Here is a 26,314-nt window from a genome sequence, read left to right on the forward strand (position 1 = left end):
AATCTTTTATTTCTTATTCATGTTTTTTTATTTTTATTATTTTGTTTATTTGTCGTATGCGCTAAATATTACAATGTTGCAATATAAACAATATGTTATATACTACACTATAATATGTATTTTTAATTTAATACGAATATTATTAAATATTAATCATATAATAATATAACTTTCATTAAATGTGTAATTCAATTTTATATGATTGTATACGTCTATGTTTGAAAGTAACGCTGATTTCTTTAATAAATCATTGCAGGGTTTTGTATTATCACTCATTGTCGATATATATGAAAATCTTGGTTACGTGGATCGTTCAAACGACGACAGATTAACGGTATTATTGAGAAGTGAACTGAATAAATGGGCTTGCAATTACGGTCACGAGGGATGCACAAAATATTTCATAGAAGAATTTCGACAATGGAAAATAAGTAATAAATTAAGGTAAGAAAATACATCATTTTCTTGTTCAATACACAGTAGACTATTTGATCAAATTATTTCATTCCGATAAATAAATACACTCATGACTAGATTGTATTTGTTTATTATATTTGTTAAATTGTTAAATTGTGAAGTACGAGAACATGTTGAAATTAACGTATTTTAACAATACATGCTTCTATTTTTCTTGCATCACAAGCTACATTACGTAAAATAAATTTTTCTCTGACTCTGGTTTGCATGAAATAATGAATATTTTCATAGAGAACCACACAAAATTATGGAACAATCCAATTTACATATATGTTCATGTTCTAAACTTAGAACACATATTTGTTAGAACACACAGTCTCACTTGTTATAAATACTTGTGTAAATTGTAAAACATTTCTTCAGTTTAATGTTGAATATGTTTAATTGTTGTATATGATTCTGTTTTATTCGCAGTGTTAAACCGAACCAAAGGGCCGTAGCCTTCTGCACAGGAATTAGATATGGAACGAAAGATGATTGGGAATTCTTGTGGAACCAATATTTCAATTCAAATTCAGCTGCTGAACAGTCAGATATAATGCAAGCTCTCGGTTGCACGCAAGATTCTAGTCTTCGGGAAAGGTAAAACTCAGAAGTGTCATTTTGTGATTAAACTGTGGACCATAGATAAATATTGAATCTATAGAACATGCTGAAAATATAATTCGAAAGTATATTTATTAAACTTTCAGAATCTAGGAATGATATAATACTGTAACATATTCGAATGTGTTATACACAATCATTCGATATTTCACCAAAATAACAAAAATTAGAATCGACGAAAAACATAAGTTATCGACTAATTTTAATTCCTGATCATTTTTTAACCAAATTCCGTTTTCGTAAACATTTTCTACTTGTCTGCAATAAATGAGTCATTGAATGTTTTTTATATTTCCAGATACCTGTTAAATGCAGTCATGGATTTCGAAAAGAGCAGAATTCGTCGGCAGGACAGTACTTCCGTATTCTCTGCTATTTCCAGTTCCGGTTACAATGGCGCAGTGTACATTTTGGACTTCGTCCAGAAGCACCATACAAAGATTACTGAATAGTACGTATTGGTGTAAAAAAAAAACAGTAGAAACACATTCTTGTACAAGTCGACATTTTCATAACTTCATGTTCACGATCCCAATATTTTGAATTTTAACTTCGAGATATTAGAATTTATTTCCTTTAACTTGCTTATAGTATATTTCGTAGCACTGTATATACAACTTTAAGTTAAATTAAATACAAGATATTTTATAGCGCCAATGCTTCATACGACTTGCGCTGCAGCAATATTTTACATTTATTTAAAGAGACCAAGTTATGAAACCACTTTACTTACAATTCTTTCCCTTCAATGTATATCTTTCTTATTGTTTGAATACTTTCGTGTAAGAGTGTATTAAAAGATTTCCGATCTAATAATCGCAAACATAATTTCTAATTACTTTTATTAACGTATTTTAGTCTATTTATTTTGATGAATGTTATAATTACATTTTACAAGATGTCAGGATCTTAAGGAACTAAATATTATTTACTGCATTTATTTACAATGTCGCCGCATTTGTTGCAGTTACAATGGAACGGAAAACATCGCTAGCATTTTGTCGACAGCGTCTCAAGGTTTCTCGACGCAGAAAGCGGTTGATCAATTCGAGAATCTAATCAAGACTCACCAATCGGAATTCAAAGACATCTTGAGCTCTCTTAATAAATCTCTTGAAATTGCAAAATATGAATTACTTTGGTTTGACAAGTACAAGAACGATATAATTTCCTGGATAAGAAACTATAACAAGGAAAATGGCACCGATCCAAGATTATCAGATTACCGCTTGCCAGAAAACTTAGTACCATTGACATACTCGATCCATATGAAACCATTTATCGATACGTTTAAATTCGAAGGAGAAGTCGACATTACAGCAGAGGTCAAACAAAGAACAAACACCATTGTTTTGCATTGTTTGACGAAAATTGTGGAAGAAAATGTGAGAGTCTCCGTTGGGGATAGTACGATTGACATTGTGGATATAGTGACAACCTACGATTACGATTTCCTAGAACTGAAACTTGGAAAGGAGTTGACTGTCGGAGAGATTGTGAACATTCATATTCCGTTCAGCGGCATGATAAATGACATAGGAAAAGGATTTTACCGCAGCTGGTATACGACAGACTCCGAGATAAGGTAATGATTTAATTATATACAATATTAAACTAAGCTGTTCCATAAATGTTCGAATCAAATGCAACGGATTATACCTAGGGTCATTGAAAGACACTTTTTCTTTAGCGAAAATGTCCTGGCCGGATTTTTTAACGAGTTATTATCGAAAAACACTGACCAATCAGGGAATATAAGAGGGGATATAAAGAATAAAACTACGCGTCACAATGCTTACAACGAGATAACTTAGATATTTCCTCATCCGTCATTTTACCTCTTCATCGTTCTTTGTTTCTAAGAATATGATTCATTTTAAATGTGGAATGGATTTATAAAGTATTATATTCGAAAATCTTGACACTCTTCTGAACGCAGAACAAGTTTACTTGATTCTGCAGTTTCACATTTATTCATGACTGAATATTATTGTCTGCCATATCTTGTATTCTATGAATGGACTTACCTATACACGTATTGCATTACGTATAGTCATTTTACCCCATTTTATCTCGAATACTAAATTACATTAAAAGAAGGAAAATGGTTTTTTAATGGGAAAATTCCCATATGTAATCATTTACATGCTGCCTTAATATAAAGAAGGTTCTATTGTAGTTTCAAGAGGCAAGAGAACAATATTCGCTATGCCTTTCGAATAATATGGAATATAGAATACATGTAATCTCTTTCTTCGGTTGCCAGATGGTTAGCCACTACTCAGATGGAGCCAGTATATGCTAGAACAGTATTTCCCTGCTTTGATGAGCCAGCTTTGAAAGCGACATTTAAGATGAAGGTCACTGTACAAGAAGGATACGATGCAATTAGTAATACACAGATGGACACTGTAATCAGACACCCGTATGTAAACTCCTTTATTAAAATTGCAAATATCAACAACGGTTTTACTTTCTAAAAGTTATTAAGATTCCATTTCGAAATAGGATCGCTTGGAAAACTTTACATTTTGATCTCCCAATTGATCTCTCAATTTCGTGAAATAGTTCGTTATAGTAGACCAGTAGCTGCTAAAGCAGCTGCTATCAAATTATGTACGCAGTTTTTATTCTTGAGATAATTATATTTTTATGGATACTTAATTTTTTCATTGATAAATATCATTTAACTTCTCTGTTGCATTGTAGAGACAATCAGAAAACAATAACATTCAAAGAAACGCCGAAAATGTCCACCTATTTGGTGGTCCTAGTCGTCTCCGATTTCGAAGGTGTAACTAGTTACGAAAGGTACACAGTCTGGGCCAGATCAAATGCAGTTCATCAAGCACACTACGCCTTGTCAGTGATGCAGCCACTTGTGAAATTTTACGAAAACAACCTAAATATTTCATATCAACTTCCAAAGCTTGAGATGGTAGCGCTACCAGACTTTGTGTCTGGTGCAATGGAAAATTGGGGCGTACTAACTTACAAAGAAAGGAACTTGTTATATTCGGATCGTAACTCCACACTGCCATCGAAGCAGGCCATAACTAATGTTATATCGCACGAAATCGCACATCAATGGTTTGGAAACATGGTCAGCCCTGCCTGGTGGAAATATACCTGGTTGAACGAGGGTTTTGCTAGATATTTCCAATATCTCGGAACTGCAACTGTAAGGATCGAACGTATTGATTCATATTCGAAATGATTTCAGAAAGAATCTGAATTTAATCGAAGAATTTGAGAATTATTTTTGTATTTCGAAAAAATTTCAATTTGGTTACTTTTATCGTTTAACATAAGACACTTAAATTAGCCCTTTGAATTATGATTGAGCAAAAGTAAAGCATAAGCTTCAAACAACTAGCTGTTGAAAATAATGATTAGTATATTTATTGGTCGTATTAATGAATATAAGTATTTGCTGTTTATTAGTATCACTATAACTAATAAAAGAAAATGTTTGTAATAGGTAATGATAGATTGGTCTCTTGATGCTCAGTTCGTAGTAGACCACCTTCACACAGCTCTTAGTGTAGACAGTTCTATAACCAGCCACCCCATGACACATGATGTAGATAGTCCAACAGAAATTAAAGGAATGTTTGATACAATATCTTATGCTAAAGCTGCTAGTGTGATACGAATGGTGAGGGCGTCATTCGGTGATGTAGTATTCTACCAGGCTCTCTCGAAATACCTCAACAAACAGTAAGTTGTAAATGAATTCAATTGTATATTGACTTTAAAACAAAGTAATGTCCAATTGTCTCTATACGAAAGATTCTATACATTAATAACATATTATTTGATGTGGACTTCGTCTACAATATAGAAATATTTGTAAATAATTAGTGTTCCATCGCGAAGGAACAAACACGTGGAGTCTTTGCGACCGGGTTTACGACACGGACGTGACCATAGTTAGGCTGCAGTCAAGGACACTTTCACAACCATTTGGCGGCCAGATTGTCCGGATGCCATCCGGACATGGCACAAATCACAAGGCAGACGTTTTTTCTTTCCTTTTACTCATCGTAAATAAGCCGTTTCCTTGACTGCCATAAGGTCTCATAAACCCGGAATTTCCGAAGGGTCAGCCGACGTCGAGCGCGCGACGGGGCCCGCTACCTGGGTTGACCTGACGGAATCTCCAGGGGATGAACCAGGGTCGCAGAGATTCCACGACCCAGCGACTAGCTTCCTACCCCCTCCAGGACAAGTTCCGACGAGGAACCACCCATAAATAGCCGAGCAAACCCGAAAAAGGGTCTATTGCAATTCTCCCGGTACACGCGAGCAGTCATCCCGCAAGCAGTCATTCATAAGGCACAAGCCCTCATTCTTTCAAATCACGCAACAGTACGCGCAACCACTAGTCGAACATTGAATCCGATCGCCCAAGATTAATTTGGCGGGCAATCAATCGGCGACTTAAGAATATACGCGTCCACCGTGCAATCCGGGCCTTACAACCCCGGAAGGGTTCATTTCACCGCCCGCGCGTTTCTTACGTCTCCGAGTCAATTCATGGTCCTTCGAGCCGGATTCTAGTGATCTGTGTGGTGACAACAGTGCGCGTACTCGATAACAACCCAAGAAAGACCGCACACCACATCAACGGGCAGTCCAGCCAAGCAACAGCCACCCTGAGCCGCAGTCCAGTCAGACCACGCTCAGCCGAAGACAACACGCAGCAACCGGAACGCAGTCAAGGTAGGCCTGTTACTGAACTGTCAGTCAAATCCTTTCTTATTATCTACTCCCACTGAGTCCCGTCCGCGACGCGCATTAAAATGGCAACCGACGACAATATTCAACCAATTATCCGAGACCTCAAAATGAAGCGCCGCGTCTTCAAATCGCAAATGACCAACCTGTCGAAATTTGTGACCGACTTTCGCGACTCCGACGTTGAACGCGCCAAACTCCGGAATCGGGTTGAACGGTTGCGGATCCAATTCGACAGCTTCAACGATATACAAAACAAACTCCACGAATACGAGGACTCCGACGAAATCGAAGCCGAACGCGAGTCGACGACAGAAACATACGACACGGTCATGTTGTTAGATAAATTAGGTAAGGCCGACTTACAATCGGTCTCCACCACTCGAGGCAACATCAGTTCTCCCACACCTACCATGTCCGGGACAACATTCGGAATCCATCTGCCTAAGATAGATCTGCCCAAATTCGACGGTAGTCTTGAAAGGTGGACTACATTTAAGGATGCGTTCAAGAACATCATTCATGCACATCCAGGTCTCACGGACATCCAGAAACTAAGTTATTTGCGACTATCACTAACCGGAAAGGCAGCATCCGCGATCGAGTCACTTACGATCAGTGAAGACAACTACAAGGCCGCGTGGCACCAATTGGTCGAAGATTACGACAACACGCGCGCTCTCGTACTTAGGCACACGTCGCTACTGATAGATACGCCCGCGATGCCAGACGATTCGGCCGATTCAATCCGCGATCTTGTCAATCATATGCAGTCGCATATCCGATCATTACAAGCTCTCGGACGGTCGTGGGAAAACATTGCGAACGATCTCATCACCAACGTCGCAATTTCAAAAATGAATCCCGAGATTCGTAAAACGTGGGAGACTACACTCACCGACACTCGCATGCCGGATGTCGACGCGGTATTCAAACATCTCCGAAACGCGTCTCATAGCTGCAAAACGGCCGAATCAATCGGGACTGCAAGGGCTAGGACCAATCACGAGCGAGAGCCCATTGCCGCGAACACATATCGGCGGCCCAACAAGACGCGATGGAGTCCTCCGACCTCTCCACAGACACCTCGACGACGTCCTCCGACCTCCCCACAGACACCTCGACGACAGACATTTGTCGCAACCTCGACACGAGCGTGCAAAATCTGCAATCTCGATAACCACGCGGCGTTCGCGTGTCCGAAATTTCGCTCCATGACGGCACAAGAACGAATCGCGACCGCACAAACGCACAAATTGTGCCAAAATTGCTTGTGGCCAGGCCACGCACCCGAAGAGTGCAAGGCGGGACGGTGTCGCGTGTGCAATGGCAAGCACAACACCAAATTGCACCTCGACGCGGCATCCGGGAACGCGTCTCACAAGGACGAATGACAAAACAATACGACCATGGACATGCGAACAGAACGACTCAAAACCCTCATTTCGGACGGACAGACGAACGGTTTATTGACAACCGCCACAGTTTACGTGTTAGATCGCGATCGACAACCGGTTCCATGCCGAACATTGATCGATACATGTTCTAACGCGAATCTTATGACAGACGAACTAGCGCAAAATTTACGATTACCGACGAAACAACAAACCGCGACAATAGAGGCATTAAACCAATTGAACACCATCACCAACCAATTGGTCACAACAACCATTAGATCGAGACTTACGAACTACGAACGGACACTGACTTTCCTGACGATACCGAGAATCGCAGGCCCGCTACCCGACGTGCAAATCGACCGAGCGAAACTAGGCATACCTCCGAACATCAAATTAGCCGATCCGAATTTCCATCGACCAGAACGAATCGACATGTTGCTAGGGACCGGACCGGCGCTGTCTTGTCTCAGCATCGGGCAATACAATATCTCCAAACGACCCAGCGACGAGTTAATCCTCCAAAAAACTCAATTCGGATGGGTCATTGGAGGTAGCGTCCCGATCCCTACGCCGCGAACAACACGCAACACGTTTTCCACCACCATACAGTTCGATTTACAAAATTTCTGGGAGGTCGAAGAAGGACCCCATAGGCACCATCCAACACTCGATGAGCAGGAGTGCGAAACACATTTCAGCAACAACGTCAAGCGTGACGCGTCCGGACGATACATGGTCGCGTTACCCTTCAACGAAAAAAGGGAGCAGCTCGGAGGCTCTCGGTCGATGGCCCTCAAACGCTTCTTGGCACTCGAGCGGAGATTAGCGCGGAACGACGAATTACGAGAACAATACCACCAAGTAATCAACGAATACCTCGCGCTCGGGCACATGACACAGGTAGACACCGTCGATACACCCGGATGCTACCTACCACACCACGCAGTTGAAAAACCCTCAAGCACGACCACGAAGGTTCGCGTGGTCTTCGACGGGGCCGCCAAATCTACCAGCGGGCTGTCACTGAACGACACTCTACTGACCGGTCCGACCATACAGGACAACCTATTCACCTTGTTGATTCGGTTTCGAATGCACGCAGTCGTCCTAACCGCGGACATCGAAAAGATGTACCGGCAATTCATTGTCCGACCGGACGACCGTGCATACCAACGCATCTTATGGCGAGACAGGCACGGCGAAATAGCTACATTCGAGCTAAATACTGTCACTTTCGGACTCTCCTCAGCACCATATCTTGCCATAAGATGCTTACACCAGCTGGCAGACGACGAGCAGGACGCAACACCAACAGCATCAGTAATCCTCAAACGTGATTTGTACGTCGACGACCTGTTGACCGGTGCCGACACGATCGAAGAGGCTCAGGTCATCCAACGGCAAATCACTAGGTTACTGCGAAAGGGAGGTCTTACCATTCGACAATGGGCCTCCAACGAACCCAAACTTCTCGCGGGACTGCACACGGATCTTATCCATCCAAAGATCCTGGGCAATGCAACCGCGATGAAGACGTTGGGCATCTCATGGGACGCGGAGCACGACACCATTCGCTACTCCGTACAGACAGCCACAACCAACAAGGTGACCAAACGTCACATCCTAGCAACCATCGCCAAAATATTCGATCCATTGGGATTACTCGGACCCGTGACAATACGCGCCAAAATTATCATGCAGCAACTCTGGCAATTGAAGATTGACTGGGACGAATCCCTGCCGGCCAACATCCATACCGAATGGACCGAATATGAGAGGTCGTTACAAGAACTGAATCAAATCGAATTCGGTCGACACGTAAGTCTCAGGAGCGCGGAAAGGCTCGAGATACACGGGTTTTGTGACGCAAGCGAACGGGCCTACGGCGCCTGTCTATACGCACGGGCTATCAATGCACGCGGCCAAATCCAGACCAGCCTAATCTGCGCAAAATCCCGCGTCGCACCCCTAAAGACCGTCACGCTCGCGCGTTTGGAACTCTGCGGCGCCGTCCTCCTAACGTCACTTTACGACACAGTTCGCGACGCCATCACACAAGACATCCACGCTACCGTTTTCTGGACCGATTCGACGATCGTTCTCAACTGGTTAAACAAACCACCGTCCACCTTAAAAACCTTCGTCGCGAATCGCGTAGCCGACATTCAAGGAAAGGTCGACATCTCGTCATGGCGCCACATCAGATCGAGGGATAATCCGGCCGATCTACTTTCTCGAGGCATCACGCCTGGGAAATTTCTCAACAACGCACTTTGGCGATGCGGACCAGAATGGCTCTCTCAAACAGAGGCCACATGGCCCAACTCGAGATACATCCATTCAAACGACGTACCAGAAACAAAAAAGATCACGTGCCTCGCCACCGCAATCAACCAATCCAACGACATGCTTACCCGGTATTCCTGCATCCAAAAACTACGGCGAATTGTAGCATATTGTCTACGTCTGGTGCCTGCCCGTCGCAACACAGGCCCCTTGACCATCAAAGAGCTACAAGAAGCCAACATCCGCATCATCAGGTCCGTTCAGTCAGTCACATTTACACAAGACATAAAAAACCTAAAATCCGGAGAATTACACCCCAGAAGCAAACTTCGACCTCTGCACCCGTTCCTCGACAACGAGGGTGTCTTGCGCGTGGGGGGTCGCCTCCAAAATTCCACATTAGCATTCGCTCAGAAGCACCCAATTCTATTGCCAAGGAGTCACCACGTGACTGATTTAATCATCCGCGACGCTCACACGAAGGGTCTTCACTCAGGCATCACCGCAACCTTGCACGACGTGCGCCAAACATATTGGCCCATCGATGGAAGGAATGCCACCAGGAAAATTGTACGGCAATGCGTAAGGTGCTTTCGGGTTAATCCCCCCACGGTCGACTACCTGATGGGAAATTTACCTGCGGCACGCGTCACCGAGAGTCGACCATTCCAGAACTCCGGTGTCGATTATTGCGGCCCCTTTTACATAAAGGAACGACGGCATCGAAATCGCACCCGCATAAAGGTATACGTTGCCGTATTTACCTGTTTCGCGACAAAGGCCGTACACCTCGAAGTAGCAGGCGACTTGACAACGGATGCCTTCATGGCGGCACTCAAACGGTTCGTCGCACGCAGGGGGGCCTGCCAAAACATGTATTCAGACAACGGGACTAACTTCGTCGGGGCCGACAACGAACTGAGGGAAATTTACAGGACCCTCCCAACGGACGAAAGATTGCAAACCTTCCTCACCACGAAGGGAATCGCGTGGCATTTCACGCCGGCTCTGTCACCGCATTTCGGGGGACTGTGGGAGGCCGCTGTAAAGGCCTTCAAACATCACCTCAAACGAGTCGTAGGTGAAGAGTTGTTCACATTTGAACAATTCAACACTTTTGTAGTCGAAATCGAAGCCATTTTAAACTCGCGTCCGCTCACTCCCCTCTCTCCCGATCCAAACGATATATCGCCTTTGACTCCTGGTCACTTCCTGATTGGCAGCTCTTTAACGGCCATTGCCGAGACCGATTTCAGGGCAACTCCGGACAATAGATTGTCGACCTGGCAACACATCCAGAAGGTGAAACAAGACTTCTGGACCAGGTGGCACAAGGAGTATATTCACCAACTTAACGTTCGCCACAAATGGACAAGTGGTTCACACCATATTCGAGAAGGGACCATCGTTGTGCTGAAGGAGGACAACACTCCTCCCTTATGCTGGCACCTGGGACGAGTCCAGCAGGTCCATCCAGGAGCTGATGGAATCATCAGAGCAGTCACCGTTCGAACCGCAAACGGCGTCTTCAAACGAAACGTGAAGAAGCTGGCACCACTTCCCGATCCAGGACCTTCACCGCAGTACGACGGGAATCAAGGAAAAACAGACAGTTCATAGTTAATCGTGTTAGTCGATCGTACCGATCAACGGGGGGGAGCATGTTCCATCGCGAAGGAACAAACACGTGGAGTCTTTGCGACCGGGTTTACGACACGGACGTGACCATAGTTAGGCTGCAGTCAAGGACACTTTCACAACCATTTGGCGGCCAGATTGTCCGGATGCCATCCGGACATGGCACAAATCACAAGGCAGACGTTTTTTCTTTCCTTTTACTCATCGTAAATAAGCCGTTTCCTTGACTGCCATAAGGTCTCATAAACCCGGAATTTCCGAAGGGTCAGCCGACGTCGAGCGCGCGACGGGGCCCGCTACCTGGGTTGACCTGACGGAATCTCCAGGGGATGAACCAGGGTCGCAGAGATTCCACGACCCAGCGACTAGCTTCCTACCCCCTCCAGGACAAGTTCCGACGAGGAACCACCCATAAATAGCCGAGCAAACCCGAAAAAGGGTCTATTGCAATTCTCCCGGTACACGCGAGCAGTCATCCCGCAAGCAGTCATTCATAAGGCACAAGCCCTCATTCTTTCAAATCACGCAACAGTACGCGCAACCACTAGTCGAACATTGAATCCGATCGCCCAAGATTAATTTGGCGGGCAATCAATCGGCGACTTAAGAATATACGCGTCCACCGTGCAATCCGGGCCTTACAACCCCGGAAGGGTTCATTTCACCGCCCGCGCGTTTCTTACGTCTCCGAGTCAATTCAATTAGAGAAAATAACATCTTAAACTTCACTTCACTTGATGTCTTATGTAATTTTCGAAAGTACGAAACCTATGTTTCAAAGGTTTTCTATCCAAAAGCTATCCTCTATTTCACTAATTTTCATTCATGTTGTATGATTCAAGTTAAGCGGTACACTAACGCTTCTCCAATCGTTTGATTTCGTAGACAATACGGTGTAGCCACGCCAGAAAATTTGTTCGATGCTTTCAAAGAAGAAATCGCTGATGTTAATATGAAGAATTCGATACACGATATCATGAATTCGTGGACCACACAACCTGGGTATCCTGTAGTAAAAGTTAGCTTTAATTACAATCAGTTGAAATTAAACCAAGAAAGATTTCTAATTAATGGGGCGGACTACAGAACAGTATGGAATATTCCTATTACATGGACAAGTCTAAATGAACCGAATTTCAATGATACAAAGCCAAAGCATTGGTTGAACAAGATGAGTGATTCTATCGATCTACTGAGAAATGAAACAGATTTATTCATATTTAATATTCGACAATCGGGTGAGTATGAAACGGTGAATTTATTGTCTTCAACGCAGCTTACGCTAATACTCCGGTCACAACCCACATTAACACTTGATGCAATTATGGAGGCAACTTTAGCGAATCTAAATGTTGGTTTAATATTGTTAATAAACACAACGTCCGATAATTAATGTTCGTTGTTATGAAATAGATCAGTTCTCTATTGCATTTATCTATAAGTATCGAATCATTATGCAGAATGGAACATTAATAACTCTTTTATGATTTCACATTCGATTGGGAAATGTGCGTTCAAGGAAAGGTGCATACTGATGTAGTATTATTCTATGTTCGCCATAAAAGGAACTCTCTAGTCAATATAACAAATTTTTCCCTTCTTTAAATGTTTAGAAAGTTATTCCAAAAAATGATAATTTTCATGAAGATCCGCAATATAGAAATTATATATAACCAGCTATTATAATGAACGTAAATTAATTATTTTCATTATTACTAAATAATTTATGAAATTAAGTAAATTAAATGTTGATGTTTCAATGAACAGTAGAAGAAGCCTTTACATTTGTATGAACTCAATAACTCAATGCTCTCGTTTATTTCTAGAATTTGCGAAAATTAATTTTGTCAAAATGTCGAATTTTCAACTTTGAGAACTTTTGCTGATTTCACTGCAAAACACGTACGATACAGTTTCAAGTAACCAAAAATATCAAGATCAGTAGTAACTACATTTTATGTGCTTTTCTTATCTTTTAAAACGTTTTATGAATCATAATCCTAAAAGAATAACGTTACTTGCATTTTTTCTAATTTCGTACAGTTAAGTTCTCATATCCCTCAATTAATCGTCAAGCTAAAATATTTAAAAAAATTCAAATTAATACTTCGTTTCAGGATACTATCGTGTAAATTACGATGACAATTATTGGGACCAAATAATCAAGTTCTTAAAATCTGAACACTTCGACAAAATAGACGAAATCAACAGAGCCGCGATCATCGATGATTTAATGAACTTTGCCAGAAATGGGAATGTTAATAACAACATCATGCTATTTGCAACACAGTATTTGGTCAACGAAATTAGTTATATTCCATTAAAAGCATTCTTCACCGGATTGACCTATCTACGTAGACAATTCGAAGGCAGGGATGCATATGGCGCTTTCAAAGTACGATACTAACTTTATGACAAGTTTTCCATCTTAGTACTCTATTTTTCTTATCTGTTCTCATGTCGTAAGTTACTCTACATATTCTTACAATGCTCGACTCAATTTACTTTCGAGATTGTTACTACATTAAACATTTATTCAACCTGCAATGCAGTTCCAATTCTCTGTATTCGTGATATGCATTTTATATATCACGATAGTTATTTCAAAAGGGCTAAATACTTCTTCGGAATATAGTCATGAAAAAAATATTACGGAACAAAATTAATGTTGACATTATTGAAACTTTCTTTGTTACTACTTTTGTTGTGAAAATCTTTTAAATTAAAAAGATTATTTCTTAAAAGTATACATATATCTAAAACCATTGTTCTTAAAAATACAAAAAACAAAATAGATTGCATAGATAAATTTCAGTAAACCAGCATTGTCAGGATAAATACATATCCGGGTATCTTATCGTTATCATGTTATATTCGTATTTCTAACAAATTTCCATAGCGAGCTAATAAAAAGAATGTTTCATTGTCATAAATGGAATCGTCTGTTGCAGAGATATGTAACCGGAATCATCACTCCGATATATGAACGATACGGTTTCACTGAAAACCCCAAAGATTCACATACAACAAAACTTTTAAAAATACAGCTTCGCAAATGGGCTTGCGAAATGGAAGTTGGAAATTGTGAAACTGATGCCGCAGAATTATTCCTTAAACGATAGTTAGTATTCAATGTAGTCACAATACCTAAATTTGAAAGACATGCCCTCGGTAAATTCGATGCAAATATATTTCAATGTACCTTAATTACAGCATTTCACCGAATTATCGAAGTACTGTCTATTGCGTAATAGCTAAGAAAAATGCAAACTGGCAAACATTGATGATGCGATACAACACAAGTACTATGGCTTCGGACAAAGCATTAATCCTTCAATCTCTGGCCTGTACAACGGAACCAAAATTCCTCTACGAGTAAGTTTACTTTTAACGATTCTATTTACATCGAATACAAAAGACAAACTATAAACGTTTATTATTTCGAATCAAAGGTTACTTCTGAAAGCTATAAGTGTGAAGTTAGAAGTACGAAAAGAAGACAGTAGTGCCGTATTTTCTTACGTGATCGAAGCTAGTCTAGAAGGGGCTAAAACTGTGATGGATTTCATTAAGAAAAACTATGATAAGATGTTCGATTAGTAAGTAAAATACATTCTGATACAATGACCTAAGTAGAGTTATAGATAGTTATAAGACAGTTATAGTTATAAGATAGTTATTGTTATGTGATGCATTGTTAACAGCTACGGAGGTTATTCGGAAATCAAGAGTATCCTTAACACATTGGCAAAAAGAGTGACTGCTGATAAACCATATTCAGAGGTAGGTTACATACGTTTTTTTAAGCGGATACGTAGAGTATCCCCAAGAATTGATCATAATTACTTAATTCATTTGATGCGATCTAGTGCACTTACAAATGAAGCAATCCAATTATTGAATGCAATTTTATTTAATGCAAGAGAATTTATAAAGACACTACTGTCTATAAGAATTTCTATGCTTATGTATGTAGTTACAGTAGAATTTATATGAACTCGGCAGGAGACAACCATTCACAGGACACAATCGTTCATATAATAGGAGTCCGCTGATCACTTGTAACTTTTCATTCAAATAACCAGAATTCGCGTTCAGACAAATGGATTTAACCGAACACTTAATTCATTTCTCAGATGATAACAATAGATTGTTCACATAATTGAAGTGATGCTGGATAGTAGTTCAAATAATAGGACTTCAGTAGAAGTTCGCAGTATTAAGCATTGTTCAAAATTTTGTTCGTATAAATGGAGAGTAAACATTTTATATTACAATTAATTATTATAAGTAATCGATAATTCTTGTTCATTGCTTGTAATGATTATGGAGCAGTAATATTTCTTTTGGTTGATCATAATAGGTATTGGAGAGTGCAACTTATTTCGGTCACTTATAAACAGTTATTCATAATGGAAATTGTATTTCGATCGAATGTAAAACAATACTTCACACTATCATGATATTATTAAATTTCTCTCATCGATAACTGTTATGAATAAGCGAAATAGGATACTCATTATCAATGGTGATCATCAGTGACGTAAAACGATTTCGGTCAATCAGAATCGTTATATTTTACCAATCGTTGTTACTTTAATCATGTGGTTACAAAAAATTTTTCTTTCTTAAAAAAGCTTTCTGATATCCAGCTTTTATATATAGTTATATCTTTTAAATATAAGGCAGTTGTTTTCAAATTACATTTTAATTACAGTTCGTCGAACTCATTAATTGGTTAAGAGTAAAAGATCCATCAGCCAGTGACAGTTTCATTGCCGCTAAGAATGCTGCTGATAATGAGCGAAAATGGGCTGAGAAGTACATTCCAGAGATGCACAGATGGTTGGAAGTTAATTATCCAGACACGAACTATCGCTTACCTAAATTGTATTCTCCACTGAAGTATAATATCACCATATCCCCGAATATCGAAGAAGGAAATTTCACCTTCAACGGTAAAGTGCAAATAGAAATGCAGTCTCTGGAACCTACGTCGCGTATAGTTGTTAACAGTAATGGGCTGACCATAACACTGGTAAAGGTCTATAATAGTAAAGGGAATTTGACAATTGGAGAAGAATTAAATGTACTGGGTGAACACGTTCTGAACGAAGAAACCGAAATGCTGACGGTATTTACGGACCATTTCGTACAGAATAAAGCAATTATTCTTGAGATTGAATATACCGGTATCCTGAATGACGATATGGTAGGCTTTTATCGCAGCTACTATGAAGATAGTAGCAAAAAGATACAGTAAGTATAACTAATTTACACCATTGAATTGATATTTCTCCGTAGCTTAAAAATATCGTAAAGAAAATATATATGGTGTTGTTTAAAAAAACGTAAAATGATTTCTGCTTGAAAAAATCATATTTGTCAAAGTTTTTTTCATCGCACCAATGTACTTTTGTTGAAAACATATTTCAAATCCCGTGGCGACTGATAATATTAATCATAAGGCACCCTGCATAATATTAATCATAAATTCGTTTAATATTCTAAATGTCAAGAGTTATTAATTTGGATACTAACTCAGTACATAACAATTGTATATCCGTGTAATACATTATTTATTTAATTTAATGACTTACAGTTGGTTGGCAACAACCCAATTCCAAGCCACATATGCTAGAATGGCATTTCCTTGCTTCGACGAGCCAGCATATAAGGCTAAGTTTACAATAAATATCGAGAGGCCTGTTCATTACACCGCTCTCAGTAATATGCCCTCGATAAAAGTCACGCCATCGAAGTGAGTATATTATTCTTATAATTGATTTTGATACTTTCCCACATTACAAACATCAATTACAGAAATTGCATAATCAAACAATTCTACGTTATTCACAAGCTATCGATGACATTCTGACGATGGAATTTTGTGTTGAATGTGTGTACCTAACACTGTACGAAACTTTATATGAATCACCGTAGGCGACTAACTTCACCGAGATTTAACCATGTCTTTCTATTACCCTTATTCAATATAATTTCATATCATTACTAATGCAATTAAATATATACTCAAACTCTGTGTCGTTTATAATCAGAATTTATATAAATATCAATCAAATAGTGAGAATCATTCAAAATGTAACTATAGAACTCATAAGTAAAGAAGCTTCTATGAAATTCCATTTGAAAATTGTCTTGCATTCGTAGTTATCTCTATGTATTCCACAAAATTGGTAATAATTGAAACGTCCTATTTAGTGATCCAGGTCGCATGTGGGAAACATTTAATGAAAGTGTACCGATGTCGACGTATTTAGTTGCATTTGTCGTTTCCGACTTCAAACCAGTAAGGAGTGAAGATACAAATGTAAAAGTGTGGAGTGCGCCCCATATGGCATCAAGTGGTGACTACGCTCAAACAGCTGCGAAACGGTTCCTTGAATATTTGCACAACATGACAGATATAGAATACGCTTTACCAAAATTAGATTTGGTGGCAATTCCAGACTTTTCACAGGGTGCTATGGAAAACTGGGGTCTTGCTACGTTTAGGTAAGCGATTTCATTGATATCTGTAGTCGCTTTATATTGATACAATATTTACAAATTTCTGGCTGACCTCCGTGAATGTTTCTATAGGAAAGTTAAATATAATAAATTAGTTAAATATAAATTTATTTTCCGCCGCGATTCTACCGACACAAACCAAGGGAACCATTGTAATCTTAACTGCCTTCAATAAGACATTTCCAGTTCATTCAGTTAAGATCTATGGGATTTTATAGACCATTGCACTTTCTAATCTGTATTATTACAGATTATCTATTAACTATAACATCTATTAACTTATTGCTAATAAAACCTTTCAATTTGCACTCGTTTTAAAATATTTGTTTGTATTATACTTGAAGTATTTTTTACTTTTCCACTGGCACATTACGCTATTATAGATTTATAGCATCAAAATTGTTAATGAAAATTACCAAATAAATTCTTAAAAACAGCACATCATTACAGCATTATTATAATATTGTGATCTTCGATCTATTATTTTCATGAAATGAGCAAGAAGTGCGAAGTCACTTGACTATTAAATCTTCAAGTTTTAATAGACTCTCCTTTTTGAGGGCATATAACAAATTTAATTAGTTAGTAATTGATTGAATTGATTGGTAAGTGTCTGATAACCATGTTGAGTAGCTGCTAGATAAGTAACACACGAGTGTTATTAATATCTCGATAACGTGAAATCTGCTTTATTTACATATACATACATTTACATACATACAAAACAATTTATTGGGATTATGGTTTGGATTATTTCTCAAATGAATATGATATTAATTCTTTTTCTTAAAAGTTTTATTTTTACTTTTATTTGAGAGAAGGTATATGTACGAAATGACTGAGCGACCAAATCTGAAAATCGCCTGCTTATATACTCGTTTTGGTGTGGTCTTCTCCACCAATCAAAGACGGTGATTCATCACGTTTTACATTGTATACGCGATACTGGGATCACTAACAGTCACAGCACGATGTGCTCTAACGACACCGGCGATGATATATCGCGGTATCTATAATATACAGTTTACATCACCATCGGTGCGCGCTGATGGAACCGGCGGAAATGTAAACTGATATTTTCGAATCTCAGTCCTAAGTACACGATAGATTAATTTTTGTCCGAGGCTGAAGTTTCTTTTTCAACACAATTCAACAATGTTATTATGGATTCTTAAATTTTATTACTTTCTCTACAAAAGTCGTTTGCGTTAATAAGATAAAATCCCACGAACGGCTAATGGTCAGACGATCATCCTGTCACGCCGAAAGCAGTCTAATCTTAAGAATAATTATGTTTGCAGGGATTATGGTATTCAGTATAATGATGCAGTCACATCAGCTAAGTTTAAAGATTATATTACAACCATAATAGCGCACGAACTGACTCATATGTGGTTCGGAAATTTGGTGACCTGTGATTGGTGGGAATACACTTGGCTTAACGAAGGATTCGCTGAGTACATACAGTGGATCATTTCTGATATAGTACGATCCTCTAATTAACTTCGATTTCTAATAGCGGTGATAACTGGATATATTTCTTTATGAAATTTCTACTTGTTACAGTTGCAACCTAGCCATAAATTTAATGAACTTTTTGTGGTTAATGAACTACAAGAAGCCATGCTGGAAGATGATTACACAACATCGCATCCCATGAACAAGCCTGTCACTTCACCCTATGAAATTGAAGACATTTTCGACGGTATTACGTATGGAAAAGGTAAGTGATTAGTATTCTTAGCACTCGAGCTTTTTGTAAGCTAAATTTATAACAGCTTAAACTTTTTTAATTATTCCGGATATGCAATCAATAATTGATATGATAGGAAAAATTATAACGAGACCACCGTTTAAAGAATTTCCCTTCAATGACCCCTCACCACACTTTGATGAGTCGTACTTCTGATATCTGTAATAACCTGTTCAGTATGAATGACATTTCGATTCTATAAGTCGAAATCAAATCGAATTCTCTTGTTATCGATATTTAAGAACTCAAGTAACTGTAGGTGCACAGTAAAAGTAAATTTTTTTCTTGCAAGAAATGATTAGAATCAATAAAGTTCTAATCGTTATACTGTAATGATAATCGCAGGACAACAGTGCGATTTTCACATTTTGGAGTGAGATTTAAAATTAATTAGCCGACACTCTGTGCCTATCACAAAGTTATTTACGCTGCGTAGGTAAAAGTATCGAGTCTGAGTCTATAATTATTTGATTCGATATAAATTTTCATATTTTAGGAAGAATCAATATTTTTTGTTAAATTGTTACTTGACTGAAACCTAGTGCACACAATTAATCAATTTGCAGGATCTAGTATGTTGCGAATGGTAGAGCATTCATTCGGTAAAGATGTTTTTCTGAAAGCAATCAAGCGATACTTACGGCAGCATAAGTACAACACGACAACACCAAAAGATCTCTGGCAAGCTTTTGACGAAATAATTAATGAAACGCATGTGAATGTAACCGCGGGAATATCTGTCGAAAAAATAATGGACGCCTGGACTAATGAAGCTGGATATCCCATTGTATATGCAGATCGTGATAACCAAATAGTAAAATTAACACAGGTATATTTCATAAATAATTGAATTCTAAATGACTAATAAAAGATAAAGTCCCAGTGCATTATTCGTTTCCAAAACTGTTCACACAGTACCAAAAATTATATCAGATAAGAGATAAATGGATTTATAGATCACATAATCTGATATAAGTAGTTTTAAGTAGATGCAAGCATGACGAATATTATTTTATATGAAGCAAAATAACGAATTCTTATGCACTTGTGATACTGTGTGTATCATGTACTCATATCTTGAGTGTATAGCCCGTTCCCGTGCCAAAGATTTAGTGTTTATATTTTCCAGAGTAATTTGCAGATACAAATAAAGCAGAAATGTCACGTAGCAAAAGTTCCCAAACGTTTTAACGAAAGATGAAATACTAACATATTGAATATGACGATTGCGTACACAGTCAATGACTAAAATATTCTGACACATTTAAAAAGTAATAACGATTTACAAATTGGACTAAATGACTTGACGGCACGTTAAATTATATTTTCAGATGTTGGTAGTTTACTAGACAATCCCTAAACAAGTTTATGCAAAAATTGGAATTGATTGAAATGATAAATCAAGTGTTGCTTTTTAACTTTTTTTATCATAGCCTAGAAAAACAATGCATTTAGTAAGAATTTGTAACTTATATGCTTGCCGAAAATTTCATCAACTAACTAATTTCATCGGCTAACCTTTTCATGAACCACAAACAATTAAAAATCAAAAGATTGCAGTTCTCCACGACTAAGAAATCTGTTAACTGTTAGAAGTTAGGAGATATTTATATCATTCACAATGCTTGTAGTATTTCACCGATTTCGATCAAAATTTTCAGTATGCATATGGGTTACCACATCTGTTTAGACATTGTCTAGTAAACTAGTCCCTCTGACATCTAACAAAATTCAAGTCACTTGGTCTAGTTTTGAAGAAGTTATTCCATTTTAAAAAGTGTCCAAATATTCCAGTGACTGTACGTTAATACTCATTTTTCCTGAATACACTTCAAACTGCCTGTTGCAGAAACGATTCACCTACACCAGTACCGGTAACCCGAAACAGGTACCATTTTGGATACCTATCACCGTTGCGACTGAATCTACACCCAATTTTGTAACGACACCGACAAATTTTTGGTTGGAACGCATGCCAATCACTATTCAAGTATACGACTCAAAATGGTTTCTTTTGAACGTTCAACAAACTGGCTTCTACCGCGTTAAGTACGACAATAATTCGTGGAACAGTCTGGTCAACGCGTTGTACCAGAAAAATTACAGCAACATCTACGTAACAAACCGTGCACAATTAGTCGACGATGCTTTGAATCTGGCTAGAGCATCGGAAATAACCTATGATGAGGCGTTTAAATGTACCGATTACTTACGTGATGAAATGGAATATCTCCCTTGGAAAGCATTCTTCAATGGAATTAATTTCTTGTTACAACGATCCGAGGGTCAACAGGATAATGTGTCTTCTCTCATCAAATCATACATTTTGCATTTAACGTCGAAAATATACACGTCACTTGATTTCGAAGATTCGACCAACGACGATCATTTAAGACAATTAAGCAGAGAACTAATTTTGACTTGGAGGTGCAAAGCGGAGGACAAGGATTGCACTAAGAAAGCGAATGACTTGTTCATTGAGTATCAAACGAGTGTGTTTATGGGGTAAGCATTCTTGCATTATTATAGTCATACGATTATGTTACCATTCATGATACAATTAGTGTGTCGAGTTATTGGATACAAATCGTTTTTCGGCTCTTCAGTTCTTCAAAGAATAGTTCCTGTAACGTCTGCTATGCTAAATCAGCAAGCTAATTTTCTTCGTTATCCCCAGTTTTTGAGAAATTTTATTTGAATGTGAGTCAAATTTCAAGTGTGTGCATCATGCTTCATATGCATAGGCTAATGTAACCGAATACTGTGGGGATCTCCCAATTGGTCAAATTCCTATTGTTTGTTTTCGGGCATAATTAACTTTATATTTATCGAACAAAACAAATTAAATTTTTGTATTCTGTTGTTCTGTCTATCCTTGAATAAAAAATTTAATATCAAAGACACTGCAGTTGGTCAATCCACAGTAACTGGCTACGCTACCCTCAACTATTATACAAGTAGGTAGTTCCTACAATTGGTTTTCAGAAATAAAATGATATAATGTTTCAAGTATTTAAATATATGTGAACTGCATATACCATATATAGTAAACATGTTTATATACACTTACAGATTCTCGAACGACGTCTTCGTCTCAAAAATCTCGATAGACAAAAATTTGTCGTTTCCATTTGATTTTTGGTCTCGAAGGTCATTTCAAGGTCATATAGTGTATATAACTAAACATATTTTTACATCAGCTACACGATGCAATAAAAAAAATACAATTATACGCAAAAAAACATCGATGACCTTGAAAACTTCGGAAAAAATAATTGTAGAAAAAAATTTTCTTTGCAATACGATGGTTTTTCCAAACCATTGAAATAGCATAAAAAATTTTTTTGTACCCCTGCAATTAGAGGAGATATTTAGGTGGCACAAGCAATACACAAGCAATAAAGGAACTTGTGTATTTATTTCTTGTATCACGTGTCCTATGAGAATTAGTTCAAGCAACACCTTTTAGACATCATATATATATACATGCAATTTCTATTTATATGTATATGAATTTTTATAGATTGCCCAATACTATTTCGGTAAACGCGAGGGCAGCAGTTTACTGTACAATGATGAGAATTGGAGATTACAATGATTGGACATTCATGTGGCAACGTTACGGAGAAACTAATTTTGCTTCGGAAAAGAAAACTATCTTGGAGGCTCTTGGATGTACCACAGATAATAATACTCTACTAACGTAAGTAAAAGAACTTCTATTTTTATAAACATTTTTCTCACTAATGATTGGCTATGGTTATTCAACGTTACCAAAACTTTTTAAGCTTAATTTTTACTATTTAATTACTACAATATGTATTTGTTATAGTATAAACAATCATTTGTAAGTATGCCTACAAGAATATTACAATTTCATGATATCTCGTTCTAACCTATTTTCAAATTGCACCGTTCAAATCTCGCGTTCATTAGTATCAGGTAATCATCTGTAAAAAGAATTCCTCGTATGGAATAGTCCTTATACACGAAATAATATAATAAACCGACGAAAGAATCTAACCTAGTAATATGTATTCTGAAATTTCAATTCTGATATCTTCCGTCGTATCTTAGGTACATTCAACGTGTGTTCAGAATATCTAATACTCCCAGTATTCGAAAACAAGATGTCAACAAGGTCTTAACATCTATTTGCAATGCTGGAAAAGTTGGCGTAGACGTGATGTTAGATTACTTGGTCAATGAATACGAGACAATTTTTGCATAGTGAGTATGGAAATATCGTTATAGATACTACAAACGGGAAAGTATTTTGTGACTTTAAAATACAAAAAAGATTACGTTGCGTTCTTTTATTGCAATATCATTTATCATTTTTTATTGTGATATCATTTATATCAATAGCATTTTCATTGCATATTGTTTTTGTTTCCTCAGTTATGACGAATGGGATAGCGTTGGAAGTCTATTCACCAAAATAGCACCTCGTATTTCCACATTAGAGCAATTGCAAAAGGTATATTTATATTTTATTAGTGACTTTAAACATTTGTATAATCATTCTTATTTAAATATTATTTCTCATTTGTGTCGTCATCTTTGATACGCTGATCGTATTTCATTTATAACAAAAATGCAAAGGTTTGAAAATCGTTGACGTATATTTGTGGATTAAAAAAATATAGACGCGTTTACTTATAGAATTAATAATAATGCATTAACCACATGCTTATCTAATTAAAAATTTGATGTAGACCAGTTACTTTCCAATTAGAATTGCAATTTTAGTTAAATCATTTGTTGTAATTTGTACACGGATTTTACATGCGTAGGATTTTATGGTTAGTGTAAAGGAAAATGTTTTGAAATTAGCAAACAAGGAGATTAATCTTCCCGTCCCCTTTGCAAACTTTTCGTGAATTATATTAGGATAAACATTATCTGTTATTATAGCTGGAGAAGTTTGTAACGTCCAAAACAGAAGACCTGGAAGACATTTCATCAACACTCCAGACAGCATTAGAAACTGCAAAAGATAATTTCCGTTGGTACGAAAATAATCGCGATCTCATACATCATTTGAGTTCCGTAATTGCAGAATGGAATAAAAGTGCTGGAGTTACTCTAAATAGTTTTAGTATAATATCAGTGACAATATTTACAATTACCACGTTTATGTTACATTAATAAATGAATTGAGATGATTCATATCAAGACTTTAGGTATACATAAATGAATAAAAAAAGAAGTGTATATTTATATATATATTTTTATTATATAATATAATATAATTAAATACAGTATTGTTGTATTATACAGAACAGTAATAAATAATTTTTTAAAATATTAACAACAGGATTCTGTGCTCTTATTATTGTCCTGAACGAAATCATAATATCCCATTTGTAAGAAATTAAGAAAACAATTTTTACTTAAATGTTACTTTTACCCTTTTTTCCTGGCTTTTGTATACATTCTTTTTTCATCATAAGAATCCCAAGCTCATGATTACACTGCTCAGCGTTATGTATGTAATGTAAATTGTCATTGTTATTAATCATTTTCGAAATATCTAAGTAGAGGACAGCGGCACCCGAAAAACTTGTAAGTTGTCAATGGCATCCCACAAGAAGACATCTAGAGCTCAATTATTATTTATATTTACAAAAGCACCATCAGTCTACCGAAAAGCGTCAAAGTCTTACAGTTTGCAAACGATTTCACATTGTATTGTAAAAGTTCCCAAGTCAATTTCAGCAAATCATTATTAGAAAAATTAATTTCCCTAGTATACACACAAAAACTTAAATAACTTACATTTAGAATCGTCTCGTTTTTCCCTTCACAGGCTAACGAAATGTTTAAATCTTCTGTGACCAAAAAACTAATAATGCATTAATCAATGAAAGCAAATTCAGAGGCACCAATTTATTCGAGCACTTTTATGATGAGAAAACAAAACCGTGGCTTTTTGACATGAATTTTCAACGGGTAACAACAACTATCAATGGATGTAGATCCGGTCACCGTAGCCCCGTCTATTAACTTTCTAAAATCAACGTAATAGATGATCCTGGTTGCACTTGCGAAAATGAAGAGCAGGATGCAAACTATGGTTATAACCTTTGGTTATATAGTATTGTAACGTACGGAGAATCTTCCCACGAATTTTTTATATTCCTTTCTGAAGGCATACGCCAGGCTGGCGCCAGCCAACCGGGGGTTCATTTGTATATCGCGAGTCAAGTACCTCCAAGGGGTACGACGACGAACGTTTCTGGAATCGGACCACATATGTACACCCCCACTACCATTTTTCCAGAGAAAATCTGACTATATAAAGGGCCCAAACGCGACCAAAAATCGGGCTAGTTTCGAGTCATTCGTCGACGTGGAAACTCTAGTGAGATCGACTCTTAATTTTCCTTCGAACAATCTAGTAGGTAGTAGATATCAAATCAGAAGCCCCCGCCGATTCAGTGCGAAAAGCTGAGAGCGCGATAGAATCCGCGAACACCTACATACATTCGTAAAAACCCAAAACGCGTAATAAATTAGCTTTTACCAGTTTTCTTGGTTACAAGTTCAATTATTTCCATTTCCTATTTCGAAGCAGTAGCTGGTATAACCCACAAAGATATATCTTTACCTAGAAAGAGAAATAAAGATATATTTCTTCTTACAAAGTTACGAGGCAGCCTAATACCAATTTCCCCAAATACTGTTCTATCCTTAAAGGTAGCCACCCGTGACGAAATAAGCATCGGCTGGTCTACGCACCCCTATCAAAAATCCCAATTGCATGCAACCTCCGGTCACCCAACCTGCCTGGCCCTCGGCTCGTAACAGTATATAACATAGTACTAAACTTACAGAAAAATTGAGAAAAAGGGATTTTTCCTTCCACTATCAACTACTT

At 37.8% G+C, this 26,314-nt stretch overlaps 1 protein-coding gene across 2 annotated transcripts in view; it reads left to right on the plus strand.

The window, feature by feature from the left end:
* LOC117225525 (putative aminopeptidase-2) overlaps positions 1 to 24,753 on the plus strand; it is a 40,202-nt gene extending 15,449 nt beyond the window's left edge. For both annotated transcript variants that reach the window (XM_076519324.1, XM_076519325.1), the window contains exons 9-32: positions 257 to 444; positions 892 to 1,059; positions 1,382 to 1,534; positions 2,051 to 2,668; positions 3,350 to 3,508; positions 3,793 to 4,264; positions 4,565 to 4,803; positions 12,033 to 12,385; positions 13,265 to 13,542; positions 14,099 to 14,268; positions 14,361 to 14,522; positions 14,600 to 14,746; positions 14,852 to 14,930; positions 15,865 to 16,406; positions 16,750 to 16,908; positions 17,370 to 17,663; positions 18,980 to 19,163; positions 19,245 to 19,401; positions 19,998 to 20,260; positions 21,281 to 21,936; positions 22,955 to 23,134; positions 23,509 to 23,661; positions 23,833 to 23,911; positions 24,349 to 24,753. In XM_076519324.1, coding sequence (XP_076375439.1) covers positions 257 to 444; positions 892 to 1,059; positions 1,382 to 1,534; positions 2,051 to 2,668; positions 3,350 to 3,508; positions 3,793 to 4,264; positions 4,565 to 4,803; positions 12,033 to 12,385; positions 13,265 to 13,542; positions 14,099 to 14,268; positions 14,361 to 14,522; positions 14,600 to 14,746; positions 14,852 to 14,930; positions 15,865 to 16,406; positions 16,750 to 16,908; positions 17,370 to 17,663; positions 18,980 to 19,163; positions 19,245 to 19,401; positions 19,998 to 20,260; positions 21,281 to 21,936; positions 22,955 to 23,134; positions 23,509 to 23,661; positions 23,833 to 23,911; positions 24,349 to 24,582 — 6,087 coding nt within the window. In that variant the 3' untranslated portion in view covers positions 24,583 to 24,753. The remainder of the gene's footprint in view (positions 1 to 256; positions 445 to 891; positions 1,060 to 1,381; positions 1,535 to 2,050; positions 2,669 to 3,349; positions 3,509 to 3,792; positions 4,265 to 4,564; positions 4,804 to 12,032; positions 12,386 to 13,264; positions 13,543 to 14,098; positions 14,269 to 14,360; positions 14,523 to 14,599; positions 14,747 to 14,851; positions 14,931 to 15,864; positions 16,407 to 16,749; positions 16,909 to 17,369; positions 17,664 to 18,979; positions 19,164 to 19,244; positions 19,402 to 19,997; positions 20,261 to 21,280; positions 21,937 to 22,954; positions 23,135 to 23,508; positions 23,662 to 23,832; positions 23,912 to 24,348) is intronic.
* Positions 24,754 to 26,314: the final 1,561 nt, after the last annotated feature.

The sequence above is a fragment of the Megalopta genalis genome, chromosome 2 (assembly GCF_051020955.1).
Source record: "Megalopta genalis isolate 19385.01 chromosome 2, iyMegGena1_principal, whole genome shotgun sequence".
Classification (NCBI taxonomy): Eukaryota; Metazoa; Arthropoda; class Insecta; order Hymenoptera; family Halictidae; genus Megalopta; species Megalopta genalis.